Here is a 24,527-nt window from a genome sequence, read left to right as displayed (position 1 = left end):
TCTTACCTTCCTGACTCCAGGCCAGGCATTCTATCTACTGTGCCACCCAGCTGCTCTTAATAATAATAATAATAAATAACTAGCATTTACATAACACCTACTATGTGCTAGGCATTGTGCTTTACAAGTACTGTCTCGTTCGATCTTCACAGCAACCCTCGGAGGGAAATGCTTTTATTATCCCCATTTTACAGTTGAAGAAATCGAGGCACACGTGAACTGACTTGCCTAAGGTCACACAACTGGTAGGTATCTGAGGTTGGACTCAAATTCAGCTCTTCCTGATTCCGGGCCCAATAGTCTATCTGCTGTCAACTCAGTTAATTCATGAGAAAATATTAGACTGCATTCTTTGATTGCCTTAGAATCCAGAATAAGAATCCATAAAGAAAATGAGGCAGTAACAGTTAAACAGAGGCCTAACCGCCCCCATGTAGGTGCCATCTGTAATAAATTTCTATTAAATTTAATGAAATGGAATTGAATTTCCTTTGCCTTAAGCCTCCCTCCTACACCCAGGACAGCATTCAGCACGTTGACCATCTCCTTCCTAGGATTTGTATTTAGCAAACCAAACCAACAAACAATTGTTTAAAGAAGCATCTTAGTACTTAGGATTGGAAAGAAGGAGGCAGATTATTTTGTTGTCTCTGCCCGCCTCCACTGCTGGCATGCACTAGCCCCATCTTCAGTGGTCTATTACTATTGCTAATTACTGATATTAGAGAAGATAGATTTTCATCCTGATTGCTACTTACTTAGAGTCACACAATTTATGATTGGAAGGAGATCTCAGAGGGCATCTTCTCCACTACCCTCATCGTGTGTTTACTTGTCTGTGCCTGTGTGGATTGCTCTGTTAGATCATAAGCTTCCTGAAGGCAGGTGCTGTTTCACTGTCTTTGCATCCTCAGGACCTAGCACAGGGTACCTGATACAAAATAGGTACTTAATGGATGCTTGTTGACTTGAACGGAATTTTATAGATGAGGAAATTGATCCTCTTGCCTAGGTCAGTCAAGCTTAATAACCTCAAGCCATCGATCACTAATTGTCAACCAGGTGACATTTTTCAGTCTTTGTACCTGGCAAGAAAAAAATGAAAATTGTCATCTGGAGGTTTTTTTTAGGCATGACAATAGGAAAAACATTCCAACAACTAGATCTGTTAAGAAAGGGTATGAGTTGAGGCAGCTAGGTAGCACAGTAGATAGAGCACCAGCCCTGGGGCCAGGAGGATCTGAGTTCAAATCTAGCCTCAGACACTTGACACTTACTAGCTGTGTGACCCTGGGCAAGTCACTTAACCCCAATAAAAAAGTGGTGTGGGCCTCAAGGTGCCAAGGCCTCCATCACTGGAGATCTTCACACAGAAGTTGGATGACTACTCTTCAGGTATACTGTAGGGAGGATTCCTTTCTGATGTGGGTTGTTCTTGATGGACTCAGAGTGAGACCCTTTCCAGCTCTCAAAGGCTGCTTTTTTATTATTTATTTGCAAAATATTCATACAATTAACAATGGTAACAGGTAACATTCATATCGTGCTTTGAAGTTTGCAAAGTGCTTTATATCCATTATCTCTTTAGAATCCTGTCCAAAATCTCTGTCTATAACACTTAATAAGAATAGCCAGCATTTGTACAGTGCTTTAAGTGTGCAAAACTTTGTATGTGTTACCTTGTTTAATCTTCCCGAAAACCCTCTGAGGTAGGTGCTATTATGCCCATTTTACAAATGAGAAAACTGAGGATACATACTATCTTTAAGGCCACTGTAGTATGAACAAGGATACATGGTATCTTTGATAACAGTTCCTGAAATGAAACTTAGTTTCAGGGCTAGTGATTCTCATTTTCTCTCTCTGCTGCTTCCTGGCTCACTCCTTCCCTCTCTCTTTTTCTGTGGTCTAAAATCAATAGTCCATGGTCATCAAAATGAATTTGAAAAGCAACCCTGCAACAACAGAGGGGAAAAAAAAATCACAGTCAGAGCCAACCAGGAAACAGATTCTGCTTGCCTGGCTTTCCTGCTCCTTCCCCAAACCTGGTAGATTCCCTCCCCTCCCAAAAAGGGGAAGGAAGAAGGTTAAATAAAGATAAAATACCCATCCTCAAACAAAGCATTGGGAATCCTTTCAGGTCCCTATGCATGCGCACCCATTTCCTGTGGCTAAAATTAGACCGATTAGGAATTTCATTTTTAATATATTACCACCGGGAGCTGGGGCTACAGTAATGATGGTGGCTCAAATCCTTCCCATGACGGAAGAAGGGGAAAGGGAGAGATTCTTTTCATCCTGTACTTTTAAAAAAATGTTATTTTTGTGGTTGGCAAAGTAAAACATGGGGGGGGGAGGCAAACAGTTAACACTTAGTATATTCCATAAGTATTATATGAACATGATAATATGTTAGATTGTATGAATATTAATTATATAATTCACTATTATAATATATTGTATTAATTATGTTATGTTATATTTTATATCCGAATGTATGTCACTTGTCTTCCATGCAGTGATACCACATGTCTCAAAACTTTCCATGGTGTAGCTGAAAAAATTAGACACATGAAGTCAGGGATTCTGGGTTCAAATCCCCAAGTTGCTATCTGTGTGAAGAAGAGTTCAGATACATAAGCCAAGGACAGCTTTGAAAAATCTGTTGATTTTGTTATATGCAAAAAAAAAAAAACACCTCAAGCTGCATAAGAGAGTCAGTTTTGTAGATAATCCTCCCTTTGGGGGCAGCTAGGTGGTGCAGTGGATAGAGCACCGGCCCTGAAGTCAGGAGGACCTGAGTTCAAATTCAGCCTCAGACCAAACACTTGACATTTACTAGCTGTGTGACCCTGGGCAAGTCACTTAACCCCATTTGCCTAAAAAGAAAAAAAAGCAGATTGATAATCTGCTTTTCTGTTCTTTGTGCATGGAAGTGTTCAGGGTAAGCAGGTAGGTGGTATGGTGGGTAAAAGTGGAGTCAGGAAGACCTGAGTTCTAATCCTGTCTCAGACTCTTACTAGCTGTGTGACCCTGGGCAAATTGCTTAATGTCTCTTATCCTTAGTTTCCTCATTTGTAAAATGGACAAAACAGCACCACCGGCCTCATAGGGTTTTTGGGAGAATTTGCTGAAGTAACATGTAGGAAACTTTGCACACTTAAAGTACTGTATAAATACTGGCTATTCTTATTAAAAACTGCCTATCATGTTTCTTGGTGTTTGTGAAATGATGAAGAACAAAAAAAGTTGTTTAAAAAATGAAAACATTTTAAAGAGTATGAATAAAACTATTTTTAAAAAGTTTAAAAAAATGTTTCCCAAATGCAAAACAACCACCAGACTTGCTGTGTGGCTGTGGGCAAGTCACCTTCCTTTTCTGAAAAAATCGCACTAGGCAACCTGCGCTTGTCCTTCCAGTCCTAAATCTCTGACCTAAATGTACTGTAAGCATACTTAGTTCTGTTCTTAATAGATTATAAGCTCCTTAAGGGCAGCAACTATGGCATATTTATCGTTGCATTCCTAAAGGGCCTGGTAAGGTGCCTTGTACATGGTGCTTAATAAAGGTGCTGAGTTCAATAATCACCATCTGTGGTTCTCCCTGGTCTACTGGTGTTCTGATGGGTTTTTTTATTTAGCCGACAGATATTAAACACGTACAGTGTACATGGGGTTAGAACTCAGGAGAAAGGCAGAGACATATAGAATATAGTCTGTCCTCTCAAGTTAGAGCCAAAGAGTAGAGGGTCTGGAATACCAGTTAAGGAACTGTTCCTAGGGGCAGCGAGGTGGCACAATGGATAGAGCACTGGCCCTGAAGTCAGGAGGACCTGAGTTTAAATCCAGACTCAGACACTTGACACTTAACTAGCTGTGTGACCCTGGGCAAATCATTTAACCCCGATTGCCTCACAAACAAACAACTATTCCTCATTTGGTAGGCACTGGGGAGCTATTGAAGGTTATTAGGAGTGGAATGATATGATCTTTTCTGTGCATCAAGAAGACCAGTTTGGCAGTCAACCATTTTCAAAGTGCCTACTATGTGCCTAGCACTGTTCTAAGCACTAGGGAAACAAATGTAATCAATCAATCAACCAGCATTTATTGCTCCCTCTGTGCTAGGTGCTGGGACACACAGGTAAAAGTCTTTGCCCTCCTGGGCAGTACAGTGTAGATGGGATTGGAGGAGCAGGGAGACTATTTAGGAAGATTTTACAGTATTCCAGTGGAGAGAGAATCAGAGCTTGAACTCAGCAGGGGACATTTATTAAATGCCTACTGTGTGCCAGGCACTGTGCTTAAGTACTGGGGATACAAAGAAAGGAGGAGGGAATAGGCCTTGCTCTCAAGGTGTTCACAGTCTAATGAGAATGCAAAATAAACTAGCTGGTTTTTTTTCCCACAGATACTTTAACATGAAAACTGGGAGTTAGAAGGAATTATGGGGTGATGTTGCTTGATACAGTGAATGTTGGCAGCCCTTGGGAAGAAAAGTCTTGCTCTCCCCACCCCTACTTGGGCTCCAACAGACTTTTAACTGTGCGAATATAATGGAATTCTCCCTTGCACCACTCTGGGTGGGGAGCTTGAGCTGTCTCACCCCCCCCAACCCCACCCCAGCTTGGTAACTAGCCCAGACATGCCATGCAGAGAGCCAAGATTTTGTATTTGTGTTCATCCTGACAGAGATGATAACAGTGAAGAACTAAAAACCACCCCACCTGTACCCTGGCCCTAAGCCTACCAACAAAACAAACCTTAGAAATGCACCATGACCCTGAAAGCAAACTGCCCCCAGAGCCAGCCCGGTATTACAGCCTGGTCAGAGCTACATTACTGGACTGAGGAAATTCCTGGGAGAGAGGCTCAGAGCCCCCTTGATCCCCTTAAGCTCCCGAGATCTTATAAATGGATCAACATTGCCAGAATTCTTCAACTAAAGTCCTACCTAAAAATAAAAAAAAAAGAAAAGAAAAAAGCCAGAATTTATCAAAGAAAGTCCTATGTAAAAATTCCAGGCTGTGTAACCTCCAGGGCTTCTGCGGGATAGTTTGCTTCTAGAGACCCTGCTTTTGCCCAGTCTCTTTCCATCCATCCATCTTCCAAGCCATCCATCTGATCGGTTAGTAAACACTTTCATTGTGTCCCTCCTAGGTAGGAGGCCCTGTATTAAGCAAAATGGTAGAGAAAGAGATGGATAAGATATCTTAGCTGCCCTCAAAGAGCTTGTAATCTTAATAGGAGATGCTTAAAAAAACCCAACTAAATAATAATAATTATTATTATTTGCCAGACCTGCTCTTTTATCTGCATAGGGAATTCTCACTCCCAGTGCAGAACAGCACCTTTTCAGAGAGCTACTCAGGGCACAGAGAGGTTAAGAGACCTGCTGGGTGTCACACAGCCAGTATATATGGGAGGTGGGACTAGAACCTAGGTCTTTCTGTCCATCATACCCTGATGCCTCTAGTTGATAATATGAAGCCATATACTTGCTAATTCATTGCTGACTGACTAATCCACAAACGAGTATTAAGTGCCTGCTATTTATGGTGTGCTGGAGGTAAGAAGGTAGAGCCCTTTGTTCAAGGAGCTTACATTCAGTCAATCAACAGACAAGTAAAAGTGCTTGGTATTTGCCAGCTACTATCCTAAGTATTAGGGATAAAGATACCAAAAGGGAAAAGTCCCTGCCTTCAGGGGGCTTACATTCTACTTGGGGACTCAATATATATACAAAACACATGCAGAATGGATTTAAGGCACTTTGGGAGGGGGGTAAGGAGCCACCAGTGGTGGGAGTGGGGTTGGGAGAGCAGGAACTATATCAGGAAAGACCTCATGGAGGATGTGGCATTAGATCTGAGCTTTGAAGAATGCTGGGGATTCCAACAGGAAGAGATGAAGAGGGAGGGCATTGCAGGCATGGCCTCTGCAAAGGACCCTTTTTCTCTGGAATTTACAGGGTAGGGCCCTAGGCTCGATAAATCATGAAGCCTTTATTAAGCACCAGCTGTAAATCATGTAACTTTATTAAGCATCAGGTGGTGTGCTAGGCACTGGGGATTCCAGGACACCAAATGCTGCCTTCAAGGAGCTTACACTCTAGTTGGGTGAATCTAGCATAGATTAGAGCTGGATGCGACCTCAGATTCCCGGATGTTGTCTCGAAAGCTGCAGCAGCTCCATTGCCTGAAAGACCAGAGACTGTGCGCTGGAGATTGGAACCTTCTCATCTCAGGACTTCTGCTCTGGGGTTCCTCTGTCCCAGCTGGGCCCCATGTTAGACGTTTTCCATCCATCTGCTCATCACCTTGTTTCCTCTCCTAATTCTGAGCCCCTGATTAAATCAGCTGCACTGACATTCCTGGATCGGGTCCATCCGACTCCTTCCCTGTAGCCTAACTCACCATCCCTGGGCCTTTTTGGCCCAAGGCCCCCTTTCCTGATCACCGCCGCTCCTTTACACAGGTTGTGGCCAAAGTCTCAGAGCAGGCACCATTTTGCTTCCACATTTGTGTCTCTAGCACTGAGCACCATATTTTGTATGTAGTAAGTGTTTCATAAATGTTTCTTCACCTATTCATTCATTCTGTAAGAAAACTGAGACTCACCTAAGCCAAGCAACTTGCCCATGGTCAAATAGTAAACGACAGAGTCAGGATTTTAGCCCAGTTCCCTGACTAAGATAAGATATTGACAAAATGCTGCCTAAAACTTGGGGCAAAAGAAATTACCTCTGGCTGGAGGGCCAGCGACTGGCTTTTGGTCATTGTAATCTTAGTACCTAGCACAGTGCTTAGCATATAGTAGGTGCTTAATGGATGTTTATTACTCGATTGATTCATCGTTATGAGCAGGTGCCCAATACATGCTTATCCGTTTATGGGTTTATGGGTTGCTCGACCGTAATTCTGGTCTGGGCACTTTGCCTTCTCCGGAAGGAAATTCAGCCTTTTCTTCTGCGCGCCCTTTGCTAGGAGGAAGGGTGGGGGCATCAGGAAGGCTGCGAGACAGCAGGTAGCACTGCAGATGCTCCTTGAAAGATGGGGAGGCATGGATGGACCCAGCGACGTTTCAAGCAACCGAATCCCCAGCGACAAGAGCGTATGTGTGTGACCGGGGTAGGGGTGTCTGGAAAACCCAGTGTTTGAAGGGAGTACAAGTAAGCCTGGATCAGAGATCAGAGAGGGCCTTGAATGCTGTTCTAAGGAGTTTGGCCTTCTCTGGGGCAGTGGGGAGCCACTTGAAGATGTTGAAACAGGGGACTCACTTCCGAGCTGGGTCTTAGGGGCACTTGTCCAGCAGCAGTGTGCAGGCTGATGGAGAGAAGGCCTGTTACCAGGTGAGAGAAAATGACAAGCGTGATGAAAGAATTGGCAACAGGAATAGAAAGGAGCTGGCCAGCAGCCCTCCACCAGGGCACCCATCATTCCATGGATCTTAGTGAGCTCCCCAAATAAACAGAGAGGGAGGGAAAGGGAACCAGCAGTTATTAAGGACCTACTGGCTGAGGTCAGATTTGAACTCGGGTCTTCCTGACTCCAGGTTGAGCACTCTATCCACTGCACCACCCGGCCGCCTCTAGGTGCTGTATCAATAAATGTGTTTAGCATTCCTAGCACTGTTCCCTGCATGCAGTGAGCACACATATCAGTCAGTGTTTATGGAACAGAATTGTTGTCAGATTTCCTCTGTACCTCTCCTTTAAGGGCACAGATAAGGAAGAGTTTCTTGCATACAGGACCATTTTGAGGGGGGAGTATTTGTGGTGAGAAAGCATTAGACAACACATGAGAAAGGGAAAACAAGTTCAGATAAGTCTGAGACTATCCACAAAAGGAGTGCCCTGTGGCCGCACTGGCCCTTCCTTTTCATTGCAAAGCTTCTGATTCTTATACCAGAAAATTGTGAACATTTCTTCATCTGTAAACCAATTTTCTCTAGTAGAAGACAAGCACCCTGAGGGCAGGGACTGTCCCACTTTGTATCTGTATCCCCAGCTCTTACCAATGTGACGGGCACATAGTAGGTCCTCAGTAAAGCCACTTCCAGGATCAAATATAAACTCTTCTCTTTGGCATTAAAGCTCTTCATAATCTGGTCCCTCCCTGCCTTCTCCTTCACTCTCCCCTCCACGTACTTATGTAGCAATTCCTTCCACAGAAACCTCTATCTCCCATCTCCATTCGGGGCTGTCCTCCACGCTTGGAATACTCTCTCTCCTCACTTCGGCCTGGGAGCTTGTCGGGCTTCCTTCCAGGCTGCTCAGATACTACCTTTGTAGGAGGCCTTTCCTAGTTTGTCCAGCTGCTAACATCTTCCCCTCTCAGATTGCCTTTCCTGGTCTGTATGTAAGTGTGTGCGTGTATGTATGCATACATATGTGTGTATATATATATATATATATATATATATATATATATATATATATATATATGTATATATGTGTATATATGTATATATGTGTATATATATATGTATATATGTATATATATGTGTATATATATATATAAAATATATATGTCTTGTATGTACCTAGTTATCTCTACCATTAGAATATAACATCCTTGAGGGCAGGGGCTGTTTTTGCCTTTCTTTGTATCCCCAGTGCTTAGCTCATAGTAGATACTTAATAAATAAAATATTTGCTGACTGACTGACTGCCATATCCTTGAATAGAATGCAAGCCGCTGGGGGACAGGGACTCTCATTGGGGTTGGTATCCCCAGCACAGTTGCTGGCATTTAATAAATGTTTATGAGTTGATAGATTGACTATCATAATTTAATTCTTGGTACATTAGCATCCCTGCAAGGAAGTTTTGCCATCCCTAGTGGCCAGAGTCCAGTGAGAGCCCTGGAGGGTCCATGAGTTTCCTTAAAAGAATTTACTTTTATTAAAACCCCGGTTTCCCAAGAAGTTGCAAGGAGTCAAGCTTAATGCCTCCTCTCAAGCCAGCCAGGTACAACACTCTTTGATGCTTAAAATATGCCTCAGTCTCCTACCTCAAGATCAAATGACTCTTGCCTTGCTTTGAAACACTCAGTAGAGATTTTCCAAGGGAGTGCATTCTTGTCTCCCTGCCCATCAATGGCTTACCACAACTTTGGATTTTTCTTCCCAGCTTCACAGGGAGTGATAGAGCCACCAAGGAGGGGACATCCCAGATGCTTATCTGCTTGGCCTCTCTCCCCTACTACTTTTGGGCTGCTCAGAAAACACACCTCTCTTTAAAGACATGTGCTGAACAAAAATGTAAATTCAGTCATATTTGACAGCTTTCCAGATATTCTGAAAACACAACAGCAACATTGGTACAAATTTGTTATTGTTCCATTGTGGGCTTTCCAGCAGAGCCTGGCTCGGTTCATAGTTGTTTCTCTGCCAAGAACTTCATTGTGAGCCTGGCTATTCTGCAAACCCTCTGTCTGTCCATCTGTCTGCCTGTCCTTCCAAACCTCCCTTCCATGGCACATGGGCTGGACACTTTCAGTTTCCTATAGCACCTACCAGGGTGGAGTAATATGGCATCAGTGGGGAGAACTCTAGGCTTGGAGCTTAAGGACCTGACTGCTCTTATACTGGACTGTTAGCTCTTTGCAAGCAGGGATTCTTTTTGTCTTTCTTTGTATCTCCAGCACGTGGCACAGTGCCCAGCACATAGTAGGCTCTTAATTAATACTTGTTGATCAGTTGATTTGAAGCCCAGTTTGGGCTGTCCTCCCTCCTTGCCTCCACTCAGGGAGCCCCTCGCTTCTTTTTCAGATGCTCCTGGGACCCCATCTTCTCCATGAAGCCTTTCCCACATCCCCCCAACTACTCATGCCCATTAAGAGAGTCATTCTTAGCCATTTTGTATTTGACTACTCTGTGTGCATATATTAACTTTATATATGTTCCTATTAGAATAAACTCTCTGGTCATAGAAATTCTTTCATTCTAGTACTTGGCACTTGTCTCCCCAGGGCCTGGTACATAGTAGGTGCTTAGCAAATGTTTGCCATTTGATTCATTGCATCACTTACTGCCTGGAAAAATCATTTCCTCTTTCAGCACATCAATTTCCTGTGTGTCTGTAAAATAAGGGAGTTGGACCAATTGACTTGTAAGTTCTTTTCTGCTTTAAATCTATGCTCCTGTTGTCCTCAGAGATTTCTTAGGGCTGTGATTTTAAGTATTCAGCCAGATAAGAATTCCAAATAAAATTAATAACCAATATTTATGTAGGAAAATATGTAAGTATGTATATATATACATATACACACATATGTGTGTGAGAGAGACACAGAGAAAGAGAGAGAGAGAGAGAGAGAGAGAGTGAGAGATATCTCAATTGATCCCCATAATAATCCTCTGGGGTACCTGGATCATTATCACCATTTTACAAATGAGGAAACTGAGGCTGAGGGTAGTAAAGAGACTTGCCCAAGGTCACATAAGTCATAAGTAGACAGCATATTCAGTATATTTTAACATTCTAAGCTATATTCTAGTGTGTGCATACACAAATCTTTTAATACAGATGTTAAATGCCTCTTAACCTCCTTAGCTTCATTCAGGGCTCACCATATTCTACCTAGCACCCAAAGGCTTTTCCTTTTTCCTGCCCCTACTCCCCCCTCCCATTACCTGTTAATGTTCTTTCTCTCCCTCAAATGACATTATATTTGTTTATTCCTTTACAAGTTCTACCCCAAATAGGTTGTAAGCCCCTTGAGGGCAGGGGTGTTCCACGTTTTTTTTTTTTTTTGGTTCTGATAGCCACATTCCCTTATTCTTAATGGGTGCTTAATAAGTGCTTATTGAATTGAATTAGATGTTCTTTGGGACACTGCTGAATGGTTACAAATCTTAGACTAGCACGGGCTTGTGGGGGACCCAAAGGTCACTAGAGAGATTTGGCATGGTGGATACCAGTGGTAGTTGTGGCATATTTCCAATGTTGATCTACCTGAAAGAAAGGGTGCAGGTAATATCAGTCAGCATTTATTAGGCACCTGTTATATGCCAGGCACTGGGCTAAGTACTGAGGAATACCATTGAAGAAATACTTAATTGAAAAGAGAGCAGTGTCAGGCACATGGCAAGAACAGGAGAGAGCAGGGGGACAGCTGGGCCCCAGGAAATCGAAAGAGACCCCAAGAAAAGCTTTTGGCTTTTGGGACGATCCTCCACCCAAAGCACAATGCCTGGCACAGAGTAAGTGCTTAATGAATGCTTGACTTCTGACTCTGGGGCTCTCTCTTTATCCACTTTACCATGATGACCTCTAATTTGTACCTCACAACAATGCCGTGAAGTAGGTGCTATTACTATCCCCACTTTACAGATGAGGAAACTGAGGCAGACAGAGTTGAAGTGACTTGCCCAGAGTCACACCACCAGTAAGTATTTGAAGGGGAATTTGAACTTGGACCTTACTGACTCCCAGCCCAGCACTCTACCCCCTCTGCCCTGTTGTGCCCCTCTGCCCATCTTGTTATTACTGTCATTTAAATCCCTTCTTTCTAGTGGGGTTTTCCACCTGCCTTTGCAGTCCTCAAGTCTCCTCTCCCCAGAGAGCATCTTTCCTGAGGCTGGGAGCTGTGGAAATGTACAGCTATTCATAATCAGGGCCCTCCCACCATCAGTAATGAGAAGTTGCTGCTCTTAATGAGATTTGGCTCCTATTATGAGCCAAATTACGGAAGTCTCTTATTAGTGTCCTTTTTCGGGGGGGCGGGGGAGGGGGAAGAGAGAGCACTCCCTGGACGGATGGACTAGGCAGATAGGGAGAAGGACCTCAAGGAGAGAACAGGGAGTTTAGAGTCTGGCTGTGCCTACAGCTCCCTCCTTTGTAGCAGCCAGTTACCCTTTCTGGGCTCAAGGAATCCCTCATCAGCAAAATGAGGGGTTGTACTGACTAATCGGCTGAGCTGACATTAACAGTCAAGCGAGGTGTGCCTGTGCTGGTCCTTCTTTTGGTGCATACACCAAGGGCACCGTGGTTATGGTCCTTACCCTTCCTGAGCCTCAGTTTCCTTCTCTGTAAAATGAAGGAATTGGGCTGGCTGCTCCCTGAACTCCCTTCATACTTTGGATCCAGGCTCGGATGGAATCTTAGATCTGCTAAGGAGCAGCTTGTCAGTCCTGACAGTCAGCTCCTCTGGAGCAGCCCTGACCAGGGAAAGGCACAGAGAAAGAGAGATGGAAAGGAAGAATGAGGAGGGCAATCTGGAGGACCATGGATACCGGAAGAAGAAAAACACAGAAAGCTAGAAAATAAGGAGAGAGAGGACAAGGAGAAAAGGAAGAGGAGTGAGGAGAGGAGGAAGAGGAGGAAAAGGAAGAGAACAGTGGGTAGCAATCCCTTCTGTTCACATTCCAGCTTCTCCCAAATGCTACCATCTTAAGATAAATAAAGTGCTTGCCATCTCGTTGCCAGGTTCCAGCTAAGGCAAGCGCAGGAACACAAAATCTTTTCCTTAAATCTCCCCAGAAAAGGCCCAGATGAAAGTCAAGGCATCAGAGCCTCCTGCAACTACTGAAACCTTGGACCAATGGAGAGATATATATATATATAGATATATATATATATATATATATCTATATATATATATATATATCTATATATATATATATCTCATCTCTTTTAAAAAGGCCAGGACCTGTTTTGAATTTAATAGTTTAAAGCAACTAATTAAGGATCATTTATTACTGAGGGGGTAGAGGTTACATTTCTATCAATGGGTAGCACTCCTCAGGTAACTTTGTTACTAAATAGAAAAAAGAATGCTGTGATTAAATAAGCAGTTGTCCTGACACTAATCAATTCAAGCTAGGCAATTTGAAATGAAGCCTAAGACAGTCATTAGCCACTGCCCCTGAGAAAAGCAAAAATAGCAGGTGAGAAAGCCCACATTTGTAGCCCTGTGCAATAGAAAGATTTGCCTTTGCGTGATGTGTTTAACATTTCTTAGCCATGTGAGCCTCATTTTCCTCATCTGTAAAATGGAAGCAGTAACACTTGCCACGTATATCTCAGAGACTGATCATGGGGACAGTGTTTTGTAAATCTTAACGTGCCATACACGTGTGAAATGTCATCACCATTATTGTTATTTATTGGAGCCCTGAGCAATGCCGCTGGTAAGTGGATGTTTCCTGATGCTGTTATCTGTCCTTTCCTTAGTCAGCCAACTAGAACAGACAGCTTTAATTAGGCTGGCTAAGGAGAGGATGTAAAGTGGCATCTGCCACGTTGGCATTGAGTTCTGTGACGTTAGAGCTGATTCTTCAGGCCACGTCTGCAGGACTGAATTAGCTCTGAAATCCTCTTCCTTTGATGTACGCCAGAAAATGTCATAGTCCTAACAGGCTAATGCCCCAGAGAGATCAAATAAAGCGTCAGAGACCCACGAGTACCAAGAAATACTTAGAGCAGCTCTTTGGTAGTGCCCCAAACTGGCAAACTGAGGGTTTTCCCTGAATAGAATGGAATTGCACCCTAAAAAATAGCAGAAGTGACAGATCAGAGAAAGCTGGGGAGACGTGACTGAACTGATGCAGAAGTGCAGCAGTCAGTTTGTGCAGAAACAACATTATAAAGACAAAAACCTTCGAAGGATATAAGAACTCTGAGAGCAGACCAGCTCCAGTTCTAGCAGACTGATGACGAAGGTTGTCACCTTCCCCTGGATAGAGAAGTGATAGACCTAGGATGCAGAATCAGATCAACATTTTGGGACACACACACACACACACACACACACACACACACAGAGAATGGCATAGTTGTTGTTTTTTCTCCCTATAAAAAAACCAGTTTGAACTTCTCATTTATTCAGTCAACACACACTTACTGGTGCCTGCTTTGAAGAAGACACTAGTTAAGGACTGGGGATATGGTGGTAAAATGAATCTCATACATGTGCATGGGAACTCTGGGCAGGGTTGGGGCACTTCTGCCTATAGCAATCCTAATAGGATTGACGTTAGACCATCTGCAGAGTTTTATTTGGCCATCTTCTCATGTTGGCCTTAACTTACCCAGGCTGAGTGAGCTCTAAGGGATGTCTTTCAGGATAACTTTTGTTTCCCCTGTCCCAGTTATGCTTATAGCATTTTTGGTATTTTGTTGCCAATAATAATAACTGTTATTTCTAGAGCCCTTTCAGGTTGGCAAAGCCCTTTTCCTGTGCCATCTCATCTGACCCTAAGGATAACTCTGTCATGTTCAGTTGTGTCTGACTCTTCATGACCCAATGGACCATATCATGTCAATACTGTCCATAGGGTTTTTGTGGCAAAAATACTAAAGTGGTTTGCCATTTTACTTCTCCAATGGATTGAGGCAAATAGAGGTTAAATGACTTGCCCAGGGTCACAGAGCTAACATATTTCTTTTTTTTTAAAATTTTATTTTTTTATTTTTTGCTAGGCAGTGGGGTTAAGTGACTTGCCCAAGGTCACACAGCTAGTAAGTGTTATGTGTCTGAGGCTGGATTTGAACTCAGGTCCTCCTGACTTCAGGGCTGGTGCTCTATCCACTGTGCCATCTAGCTGCCCCTTGAGCTAACATATTTCTAAGACAGGATTTGAATTCAGGTTTTCCTGACTCCAAGTCCAGAGCTTTAGACTTTAAAAAAAAACAAAACCACACATTCACATTATCTGTATTGTACTGTATTTTTATTTATTTTGCTACATATTTCCCAATTATGTTTTAATCTGGGAGTTGGGAGGGAGTAGGATTGGCTATAGGAACCTCCACCCTAGAGTACAGAAGAGGGACCTTTTCCTCTGTGATTAGAGAGAAGGAGTCGTAGTGAGGATGGCAAGTTTTGAGGACTAGAGGAGAGGCATTGAAGGAGCCCCATTCAGTGCCCTCAGTCTTCTCCATGAAGTGGGAGGCTGGATCACCTAGTAGAGAGGAACAGGAACCATCTATATTAACCTTAACTGCTCTATAAACACTCTACTGCTCCCCTGGCACTCACATGGTACCAGGCATCTAAGTGCCCCAGCTGGTGGGAGAGTAGCCCTTGCTTACTTAAAAAACAAAGATCTGCGCCGTGCACGGGACTTGTTCTTTCATCCAAGCGTTCTGGATTGGGAGGATTTCAGCAGTGAGAGCCCTTAGTTTTTGTGATTTTCATTAGATCTGAAAGGCCACATCAGCCCAAGGAAAAAGACCCAATTTTTACCAAAAACCTCTTTCTTTCCTTCCTGTTCCATCCACCTCCCCCCTTCCCCACAGTCCCCTTTCTCTCCCTTATCCATTCTTCCTCCTTTTCCTTTTTTTCCCCTTCCCTTCCCTTCTCCTCCTTCTCTCTCCTTCTCCTTCTCCTTTCTTTCTTTCCCTTCCTCCCCTGTAAGGTGGGTCTTTCCACAGGTAAATACCTCCTGTTGTTTCCAGGCCATCGCTGACTTTGCTGTAGCAAACAAACGCACAGACACACCCAAGGTACATTTTCCACTCATTTCCCAGCATGACCCAGCATCCCGACAAAAGTGAAGTCTGAGGTTTCTGTTCTGAAAGTGAAAAGTAAAAGTGAGGATGACCCTGGCATGTCGCTCTGTCAAAGGAAGTGGTTGGCAGAGCCAATTCAGCCTGGAGAAGGACATGTGTAACCAAAGGACATTTTGTCACTGAATCCTCTTAGTGGAGTTCAAACTCAGGTCCAGAGGCACCTTGCTTGCTTTCAAGAGGCAGCTGCATGACTCAGTGTATCCACTGGGCCTGCAGTCAGAAAGACTCAAGTTCAAATCCAGCCTTAGACACTTACTATGTGACCCTAAGCAAGTCACCTAACTTCTGTTTACCTTAGTTTTCTTGTCTGTAAAGTGGGGATAATAACAGCACCTCCCTCTCAGGACTGCTGTGAAGATCAAATGAGATAATATTTGTAACACAGCACAGTGCCTGGCACACAGTAGGCACTGTATACTTTTGCTCTTCCCTTTCCCCATTCTCTAGATTTTTTCTTAGATGTTCAGATGCCTTTAAGAAACAAGATCTCCGTTTTCTGACTGGGGTATTCTCACCTTGTAATCCCCATTTTTTTTTCAGTGAACTTGCCGATGAGGTTGGTTTTTCCAAGCTTTGGCATGATGCTCGTGAGACTGAGTGAGGTATCTTAAAGTAGGATTGGAGCATGTTGTTTGCCCTCTTGTTAGGTGGGGAAGGAAGAGAAGTTGGAATTCAAGATTTAAAAAAGGAATTATTAAAAATGGTTGTTTTGTTTTTTTAAGAAATAGGCTCATAGTTCTTAGAGTTGGAAAGGATTTTCATCCAAGTCTCTTGTTTTACAGAGAAGTTAGCTGGGTTAGTTAAGCCAGGACTTCACACGTAGGAAATAACCCAGCCAGGATTTCTGTCTAGATCTTCTGACTCCAGACACAAGATTCTTCCTCTCACACTGTAGCTGGCTACAGGGGAAGGCCATCTCACTGCCATTTTCTCATGTTTGACATTAACACTCTCTGATCGTAAATATAGCTCTTTTTGCATTTCAGGTTGCTTTTGTGTATGAGAGGAAGCTGAAAGCCTTCTCCACAAGGACAATTACCACCCATCTGTCTACCTTTCTACCTGTCTGTCTGTCTCTCTATTTACACATACATATATAGGGGTGTGTGTGGGTGTGTGTGTGTGTGTGTGTGTGTGTGTGTGTGTGTGTGTGTGTGTGTGTGTGTGTGTGTAGCCTGAGTGCCTGAGAGAATTCTGGTTCCCTCAACAGTAAAAGCCTGGATGACGGTTATGTTTCTGGGCAGAGAATTGGTTTGATCATGAGTTTAGGATGTTTATGGGATACTGAGTCTAAAATGTCCAGTCAGCCATTGCAATTGGTGATTAGGAGCTGGATGGAGCCCACTCAGGCAGGATGTGTGAGTCATTGACACAAGGATGATAATTGGATCCATGGGAGCTGATGACATTACCAAGAGAGAAAAGGGAAGAGGACCGTAATGGACTCTGAGAGCTGCCCACAGTGTTAGTGATGGCCATTAGACTGGGAGCCCCCTGAGGGCAGGGGCCGCCCTTTGCCTTTCTTTATATGCACCGTGTTTAGTGCAGTTTAGTGCCTGGCACACTGTGGGTATTTAATAAATGTTCGTGAGGGACCAGCCAGCAAAGGAAACTGAAGAAAGGTAGGACAGTTGGAGGAGAGCTGCGGGGGAGGGGGAAATGTCACCAACATCCAAGGAGAGGGGAATATTGGGGAGGAAAGGGTGGTAAGCACATAAAAAAGGACAATCACTGTAATGATTATTCCTTATAGCCTGTATTTGATGAGATTGGTGGTGTCTGGGACCATTCTGTCCCAGATTAACTGGCTCTGACTTAATTCAAACTACCCTGTTGGGAAATTTCTCTTCTCATTACAAGAGGATGCTTTAGGAAGTCAGATTCATTTCTGGGGCCCTTATGGAATGGAACTTTGTATGTCAGGACTGAGCTTTAGGGAACACGGCCAGGCATAGGCCAGAGACCTCTGTCATCCTGCAAGGAACAGATGTTCATGGGTCCTGTGCAGGCCTGTGTCTTTCGGGATAAGAAGCGGTTACTTAAGCTCAGTAGTGATGGTTATGGGCCATAAGGGGAGACACACACACACACAGGGAAGCACACACATACACGTGATCTAACTTGACCTTGAAACATGGAATGCTGCTTCAGCACAAGGTTTGTTTGAGAACAACTCTCATCACATCTCACTGAGAGGGAGGAGCAGAGAGGCTCTCGAGGGCTGGAATGAGTGAAGACAGCCCCCAGGGAGCTGCTGCCCAGAAGCTTCCACAGATGCCAGGTGGGCACAGCTGGCTGCCTGGCTCTTCCAGGTTGATTTTCATATTCAAGGTCCTCTCAGACCTAATCTGTATCAGGCACCACAGATTGATAGGCTCAGTTATCCACATCCAGAGGATCTTGGAACATTGCCCTGCATTCATCTGGTTCATCTTTTATAGATAGTTTTATGTGGACATATTGTTTTCCTCCCTCCAGAGACATGTGCCCTGCCCTTTCTGTCCCCACCCTTACCCCCAGGTAAGCTCCTTGAAGGTAAAGACTTTCATTTTTGTCATTATAGCCCACTGCTTGGCACATAGGTAGAGATAGGGGCCAGACCTGTGATTTTGAGGCTACAGGGAACTCCCAAGTAAGGAAACTCCCTCTACCAGTACTGATTTGTACCTCTTCTACCACAATTCTTAGAGAACTGCCTAGTGGTTCAAAGGTAGGACTTGAACCCAGGATTTCCTGACTTTAAAGGCCAGCACTCACTGTTCCAAGCAGCCCAGAACATACTACCTTGACTACTACTACTACTACTGCTGCCACTTCTACTATACTACTATTACTACCACTACTACTACTGCTACTACTACTTTTTTTTTTGGTGAGGCAGTTGGGTTAAGAGACTTACCCAGAGTCACACAGCTAGTGAATGTTATGTGTCCTCACATAACTCAGGTCCTCCTGACTCCAGGGCTGATGCTCTAGCCACTGCACCACCTAACTGCCTCTACTACTATTACTCCTACTACTATCAGCACCACCAGTAATGATCATGATAATAATAATAGCAACAACAACAGTAGCAGTAGCATTTATATAGCCTTTCAGGTTTGCAGAGTGCCTTATTATCTCATTTGACACTTACAGTAGCACGTGAGGTAGGTGCTCCTATATTCCTGTTTTATAAATGAAGTAATGTAGGCTACGCTTCTTTCTTGGTGACATCAGCTCCCATGGCATTTAACTGTCAGCTCTGTGTAGATGATAGAAAGATTCAATAGAAAGACTGACTGATAGATTAGATAGGCATATCAATAGATAAATGAATAGATTAGATAAACAAATAGACCCAATCCAGCCTCTTCTCTGAGCTTTATTTACTCTGTATCCCAAATTGTCTGTTGGACATTTCTCTGCATATTCCAGGCAATCTTAAACTCAGCATATCTAAAACTGAACTCATCCTTCCCCCCTGAAACTCTCCCTCTTCCACTGTCCAAGTCACCACCATCTTCCACTCTCCCAGGTGTATCCTTGACATTATCCTCCGCTCCCCTGTCTCTGTCACCCCATAGATCCCATCAGTTGCCAGATCTTTCCCTTTCCACCTTAACCTGATCCCCTGCATCTTGCCCCCTCTCCCTACTCACACATCCACCACCTTTGTTCAGGCCCCAATCCTCTGCTTCATCGGTATTCCTGGCTTGTCTCTTATCACTCTAGTAACTAGAGTCTAGTCCAGTGGTGGGGAACCTGCAGCCTCCAGGCCACATGGGGCCCTCTAGGTCCTCAAGTGCAGCCCCTTGACTGAATCCAAACTTCACAGAACAAATCCACTGAATAAAAGGATTTGTTCTGTAAAACTTAGACTCAGTCTAAAGGTCACACAGGAGAATGCAGAGGGCCCCATGTGGCCTTGAGGCTGCCGGTTCCCCTCCCCTGCTGTAGTCCATCCTCCACGCAGGAGCCAGAGCAGTTTTCCTTCAGCTCAGATCGGACTGTACCACTCCCTTATTCTGCTAACTCCAGTGGCAGCGGGGAGTCCATTGCAGGCGTGGGGGTGTGGCACAAGCAGAACGACAGAGATGAGAGAAGGGGGCAGAATGAGAGCCGACCTTTCAGACAATTCCATTGTGGTTAGGTTCATGGTATATGACATGAGACTGAAATGCAGGCTGGAGCTAGATGGTGAAGGGCCTTGAATGTCAGGATCAGGAATTTTACTTTATTTAGTTGACATTGGGAACCACTTGAATGTTTTTTTGAGTAGAGGAATGCTCTGGTCAGAGCCATGTGTTAGGAAAATTTCTCAGGCAGCGCTATTAAAGAGGGATTAAAAGCAGGGAGATTGGAGGCTGGAAGACCAGATAGTTGGCTTTACAATTGAATTGAGAAGAGATGAGGCCCTGTGTTAGGGAGGGTTGTAGTGAGAGTGGAGAGGAGGGGGTGGATGGAAAAGCCTGGGGAGAGCCTGGAGAGAATCGAGGATTTGACACCTGACTGGGTGTGAAGGGCAAAGGGTAAAGGAGAGGATGGAATCCAACAGGACTCAGGAATTGATACAATACAGACTGTCCTAGATCTCCCTTGGTTCCCATAATTTGTTAGCACATCTCAGAACCATCCTTTTGAGCAGCGGCGATACCTAATGTTTTACATGCTGTGGGGAAATGATAAGCATGTGCACGTTATGCAGAGATTGGAGTTTTCTTTCATCTTTGGTCTGAATATAATCTAAACTTTTTTTTTTCATTTGTTTTGTAGCGGAAACGGAAGCAGAGCACCCAAGATGAGGATGCCATCAGCCTGTGTAGTCTGGATGCAAGTGTAAGTCACATCTTTCACTTTTCTGGGACATCGGCGTATGGAGTGCATGGGGCCTACTCCCTGACCAAGGTTCATGAAATTGGAATTTTAAAACCTGCCCAGGTTGTGGCAGAGAGAGGCCGGCCAGTGGTGAGGGCCTGTGTGCTTGCACTCCTAAAATGAGTCACAAACTCAGGGCTTCTGAATGTAGTGAGCTTGAGATCAACGCAGCCAGAGTATGGTGGCCCCAGTGATGCCAAGCTGGTTGGTTTGTCCCTTGAGCCTTAGAGCTAGGCTTCTGCTGGGCCAGGGAGTGGGCCAAGGCATCTCTGGGCCCAGTGATGAAAGAGAAAGCACTCAGGGCACGTGGGGGACATCTCCCGGCTCTGTGGGCCCAGCTTCTTTCAAACGGGTCTCCCTCAGTGTCACTGCCTAGTACAGTTGGGTAATCTTAGCTGAGACTCAAGGACTGACTTTGTCATGATGTGATTTAACAAGCCTTCGATCTCAGTTCAATTCAGTGAACATTGATTTAGTGCCTACTACGTGCTAGGCACAGTGGTGAACACTGGGGATACAGAAAGAGGCAAAGGAAAACTCCTGCCCTTGAGGAGCTTACAATCTGCCCCTCTCCAGTCCATCCTCCACACAGCTGCAAAACTGATCTTCCTGAGGCAGATGTCTGCCTGTCACTGCTGCTCAAAACCCCTCGGGGGCGCCCCCCTTCCTCCAGGCAGAGATGCATACTTGTTAGGTGGACCCTCCACAATCCCACCTGCTACCTGCCTCCCCAGCCTCATCTCTCACACAGCTCCCCAATCATTTAGATAGCCTTGCACTCACACCAGACTGCTCAGCTGATCCCTGCTCTCAGCCCACCCCCACTTGCATCCATGCATTATCTCGCACTAATAGTAAAGTGATGATGTAGTTATTCTCATTAAATGTATTTTATTGGTATCATCTTTTCGAATTGCCTCAGTTTCCCCTGTATCCCTCCCTTTCTCCCCTCACAGAGAGCCACCCTATATAATAAGGAATATTTTTAAAAGACAAAAACCAAGCAGCCAAACTGATCAATACATTGAAAAAAAAATCTGAAAATCTCTGGAATGTTCCACACCCATGGAATATGAACACCTCAGGTGTGTGTGTGGCTGGGGTCAAAGTTTGTAACATTCTTTATGTATGGATTTCCTTTGATTTGATCCTCACTACAACCCTGGGAGACAGGTGCTATTATTTTCCCCCATTTTACAGAAGAAAAAACTGAGGCCAAGAGAGGTTAAGTGACTTGCCCAAGGTCGTGTAACAGGAGATTCAGGTTTTCATGCTACGCTCTGCTGGTAAGTAGCTGTGGGCTAGTCACTTGCCCACTGTGGACCTCAGTTTTCTCATCTGTTTAATACAGATGAAATTCTTTACAGATGAAATTCTTACCGCACCCTTCCCCCAGCAGGATTGGGACACTTAATTCAATTAAGCAAGCATTTGTTAAGCTCCCACTATATGCAAGGCCTGTGCCAAATGCTAGAGCTACAAAGGCAAAAATGAAAAGGGGTCCTGTCCTCAAGAAGCTTATGTTCTATACTGGAATTCTATGGATAGCCTCCTAACTTAATTCATTGGTACACATATGTTGGATACTGACTGCAGAAGGGAAGTGAGCAAAGCTTAGAATTGGTGAAGATGCCAGCAGATTGGACTGGTTTATATTCAGAGGAGGCATGGGCAGGAGAGTCCTGCTGGCCATGAGACCTTGAGCAGGTCACTTACAGGTGATTAAGGCGGATGAGTGTGGACCCTCAGAATAGAGAGAAGGGGGAGGATGGGAGAGACAGAAGCTGGCCAGAGCTTGCTGAACACTTATGGTGCGTGTTGGAGAAGGAATAGTCATGAGTGACTCAGAGGTTGTGGACCTGGGGGATTGGGAAGATGGCAGTTCCTTGGCCAAAGCATTGGGAAGTTGGGAGCAAGGCCAGATTTAGAAAGGAAGGTGAATTCTGTTATCGACACCTTGAATGTGAGATATATGAAGTTGGCAGGAGAGATTAGGGCTGAAAACATAGATCCCAGAGCCATTGAGAGGCAGAGACAGAGACCCCAAGTTCCATTTCTAGCTCTGCCACTCATTGTCCGTGGAATCTTGGGCAAGTGGCTAAACCTCCCTGAGTGTCAGTTTGCTCCTCTGTAAAATGAGACGATTGCACCCGATGGCCTCTAAGACCTCAATTCCACGTCTGAATAGATAGTCCTATGACAGTGAGGAAGAGATGGCAGAGCCCACAGGAGAGCAGAAAACCACCAGGGTTACTATAAGAAAAAAAAATCATCCAATTGCCCGATGAAACTGTCTTCTTATACTAGTAAGAACTTACATTTACAGAAGGCTTTAAAGCTGGCCAAATGCTTTACATATGTAACTGAGTTTCAGCCTCACAAATACCTTGTGAACTAGGTACTGTAGCTATTATTATCTCCATTTTACAGATGAGAAAACTGAGGCTTAGAAAGGCAAAAGGGTCATGTGGTTCGTGAGTGGTGGAGGTAGGATTTAAACCCAGATCTTCCTGTTGAAACATCAGTGGGGAGGCAAACATGAGAAAATTTAACCAATTTCCTCACCCACTTCACAGCTGAAAATGTTTTCAGTGTTTCTGCTGTTTAGGTTTCCTGGCATGGTAGGTTGATTGCAACAGTGTTTAGAGAAAGCATGCCTCTTTCAGAGAGGATCTGTCACATAAAAAGTATTTCTGCTGAAGTCAGTGACTAATACCCCACTCACATTCGAAGGTAACTTTGTACATCAGTCTATGCATCATCTCATTCAGAATTCACAATAAGCTTGCAGGGGAGCCTGGGCGGCCCTTACTTCCCCCATTTTCACATTCTAGGATAGCAGCAAATCGATACATGTTTCTGTTTTTTTGTTTTGTTTGTTTTGTTTTGCAAGACAGGCAGGGTCAAGTGACTTGCCTAGGGTCACACAGCTAATAAGTGTCAAGTGTCTGAGGTCAAATTTGAACTCAGGTCCTCCTGATTCTAGGGCTAGTGCTGTATCCACTGCACCACCTAGCTGCCCCTTGATACACATTTCTGTCCAGTGTCTCTGGACCTGTGATTCCAGTGAAAGTTGTCTGTGACTTTGTCCATAAGTCTGACTGAGGAACTGCCTTTTGCCCGTAGTGGTTAAGTGACTTGAGGTGGGATTTGAACCTGAATTCATTCTTCTGTCCGTCAACCCCATTGCCTGAGCAGTGGTATCACAAGAGACAGGAGAATCGTTTCTGAAGGAGCTCCCCTTCTGGCCTCAGACCATTGTCTAATTAGAGCAAAGGTCAGAATTGGGACCTTTATTAAAAGAAATATTTATTTTTTTAATTAATTATTTAATTATTAATATTAATTATTAACTAGTTAAATTAAAATATTAAAAGAAATAATAAAGGATAGCACTATATTAAAAGAGAGGACCAAGATGACGTGAAAACTCCGTGCAATGCATGTTGTAACAGCCTCAAACTTTTGATATAAAAAAAATGTGAAAAAGATAAAGAAAGCCACGGGCAGAGACTGTCAGCATTTGCTTTAGAACAAGTGTTCTAAAGCTTAGCACGGCGCCTGCCACACAGGAGGCTCTTCTTAAGCATTTGTTGCTTGGTTGGTCTTCACCTAGGGGCTGTGAACCTGCTCTTTAAAATGTTTTGATAACTGTATTTCACTACAATTGGTTTCTTTTGTAATCCTATGTATTTTATGCATTTAAAAGCAAGATTCAGAGGAGGGGTCCATGGGCTTCACCAGACTGCCCAAGAAGTCCATGACATGAAACAAACAAAATAAGAACTCTGGGTTTAGAAATTTAATGAATATAAAGTAATCCCCATCGTGAGGAGGCCAGAGAGCCTTCCAAAATCCCTCTATTGGGCAAGACTCATTGCTGTCAATATTGGGGATATGAAGAAAGGCAAAAACATAGTCCCTGCTCTCAAGGAGCTTACATTCTAATGGGGAAGTCAACATGCAAACAGCTAGGTACATGCAAGATATAAACAATGTAATAATAGTAATAATTAGCATTTATATAAAACTTTAAGTTTCACAGAACACTTCATATATTATCTCATTTAATCCACACAAAAACCCTGGGAAGTAGGCACAATTGTTTTCCTCATTTTACAGATGGGGAAACTAAAGCAGATGGCAGTTA

General features: G+C 43.9%; 1 protein-coding gene across 3 annotated transcripts in view; it reads left to right on the top strand.

Annotated features, from left to right (window-relative positions):
* ARHGEF3 (Rho guanine nucleotide exchange factor 3) overlaps positions 1-24,527 on the top strand; it is a 296,463-nt gene that overhangs the window by 129,829 nt on the left and 142,107 nt on the right. For all 3 annotated transcript variants that reach the window (XM_020970560.2, XM_020970561.2, XM_020970564.2), the window contains one exon: positions 20,276-20,338. In XM_020970560.2, coding sequence (XP_020826219.1) covers positions 20,276-20,338 — 63 coding nt within the window. The remainder of the gene's footprint in view (positions 1-20,275; positions 20,339-24,527) is intronic.

The sequence above is a fragment of the Phascolarctos cinereus genome, unplaced genomic scaffold (genome assembly GCF_003287225.1).
Source record: "Phascolarctos cinereus isolate Bilbo 61053 unplaced genomic scaffold, phaCin_HiC Scaffold_4;HRSCAF=312, whole genome shotgun sequence".
NCBI lineage: Eukaryota > Metazoa > Chordata > Mammalia > Diprotodontia > Phascolarctidae > Phascolarctos > Phascolarctos cinereus.
The sequence above is the reverse complement of the archived record's forward strand: the minus strand, read 5'-3'. Positions and strand labels throughout refer to the sequence as shown.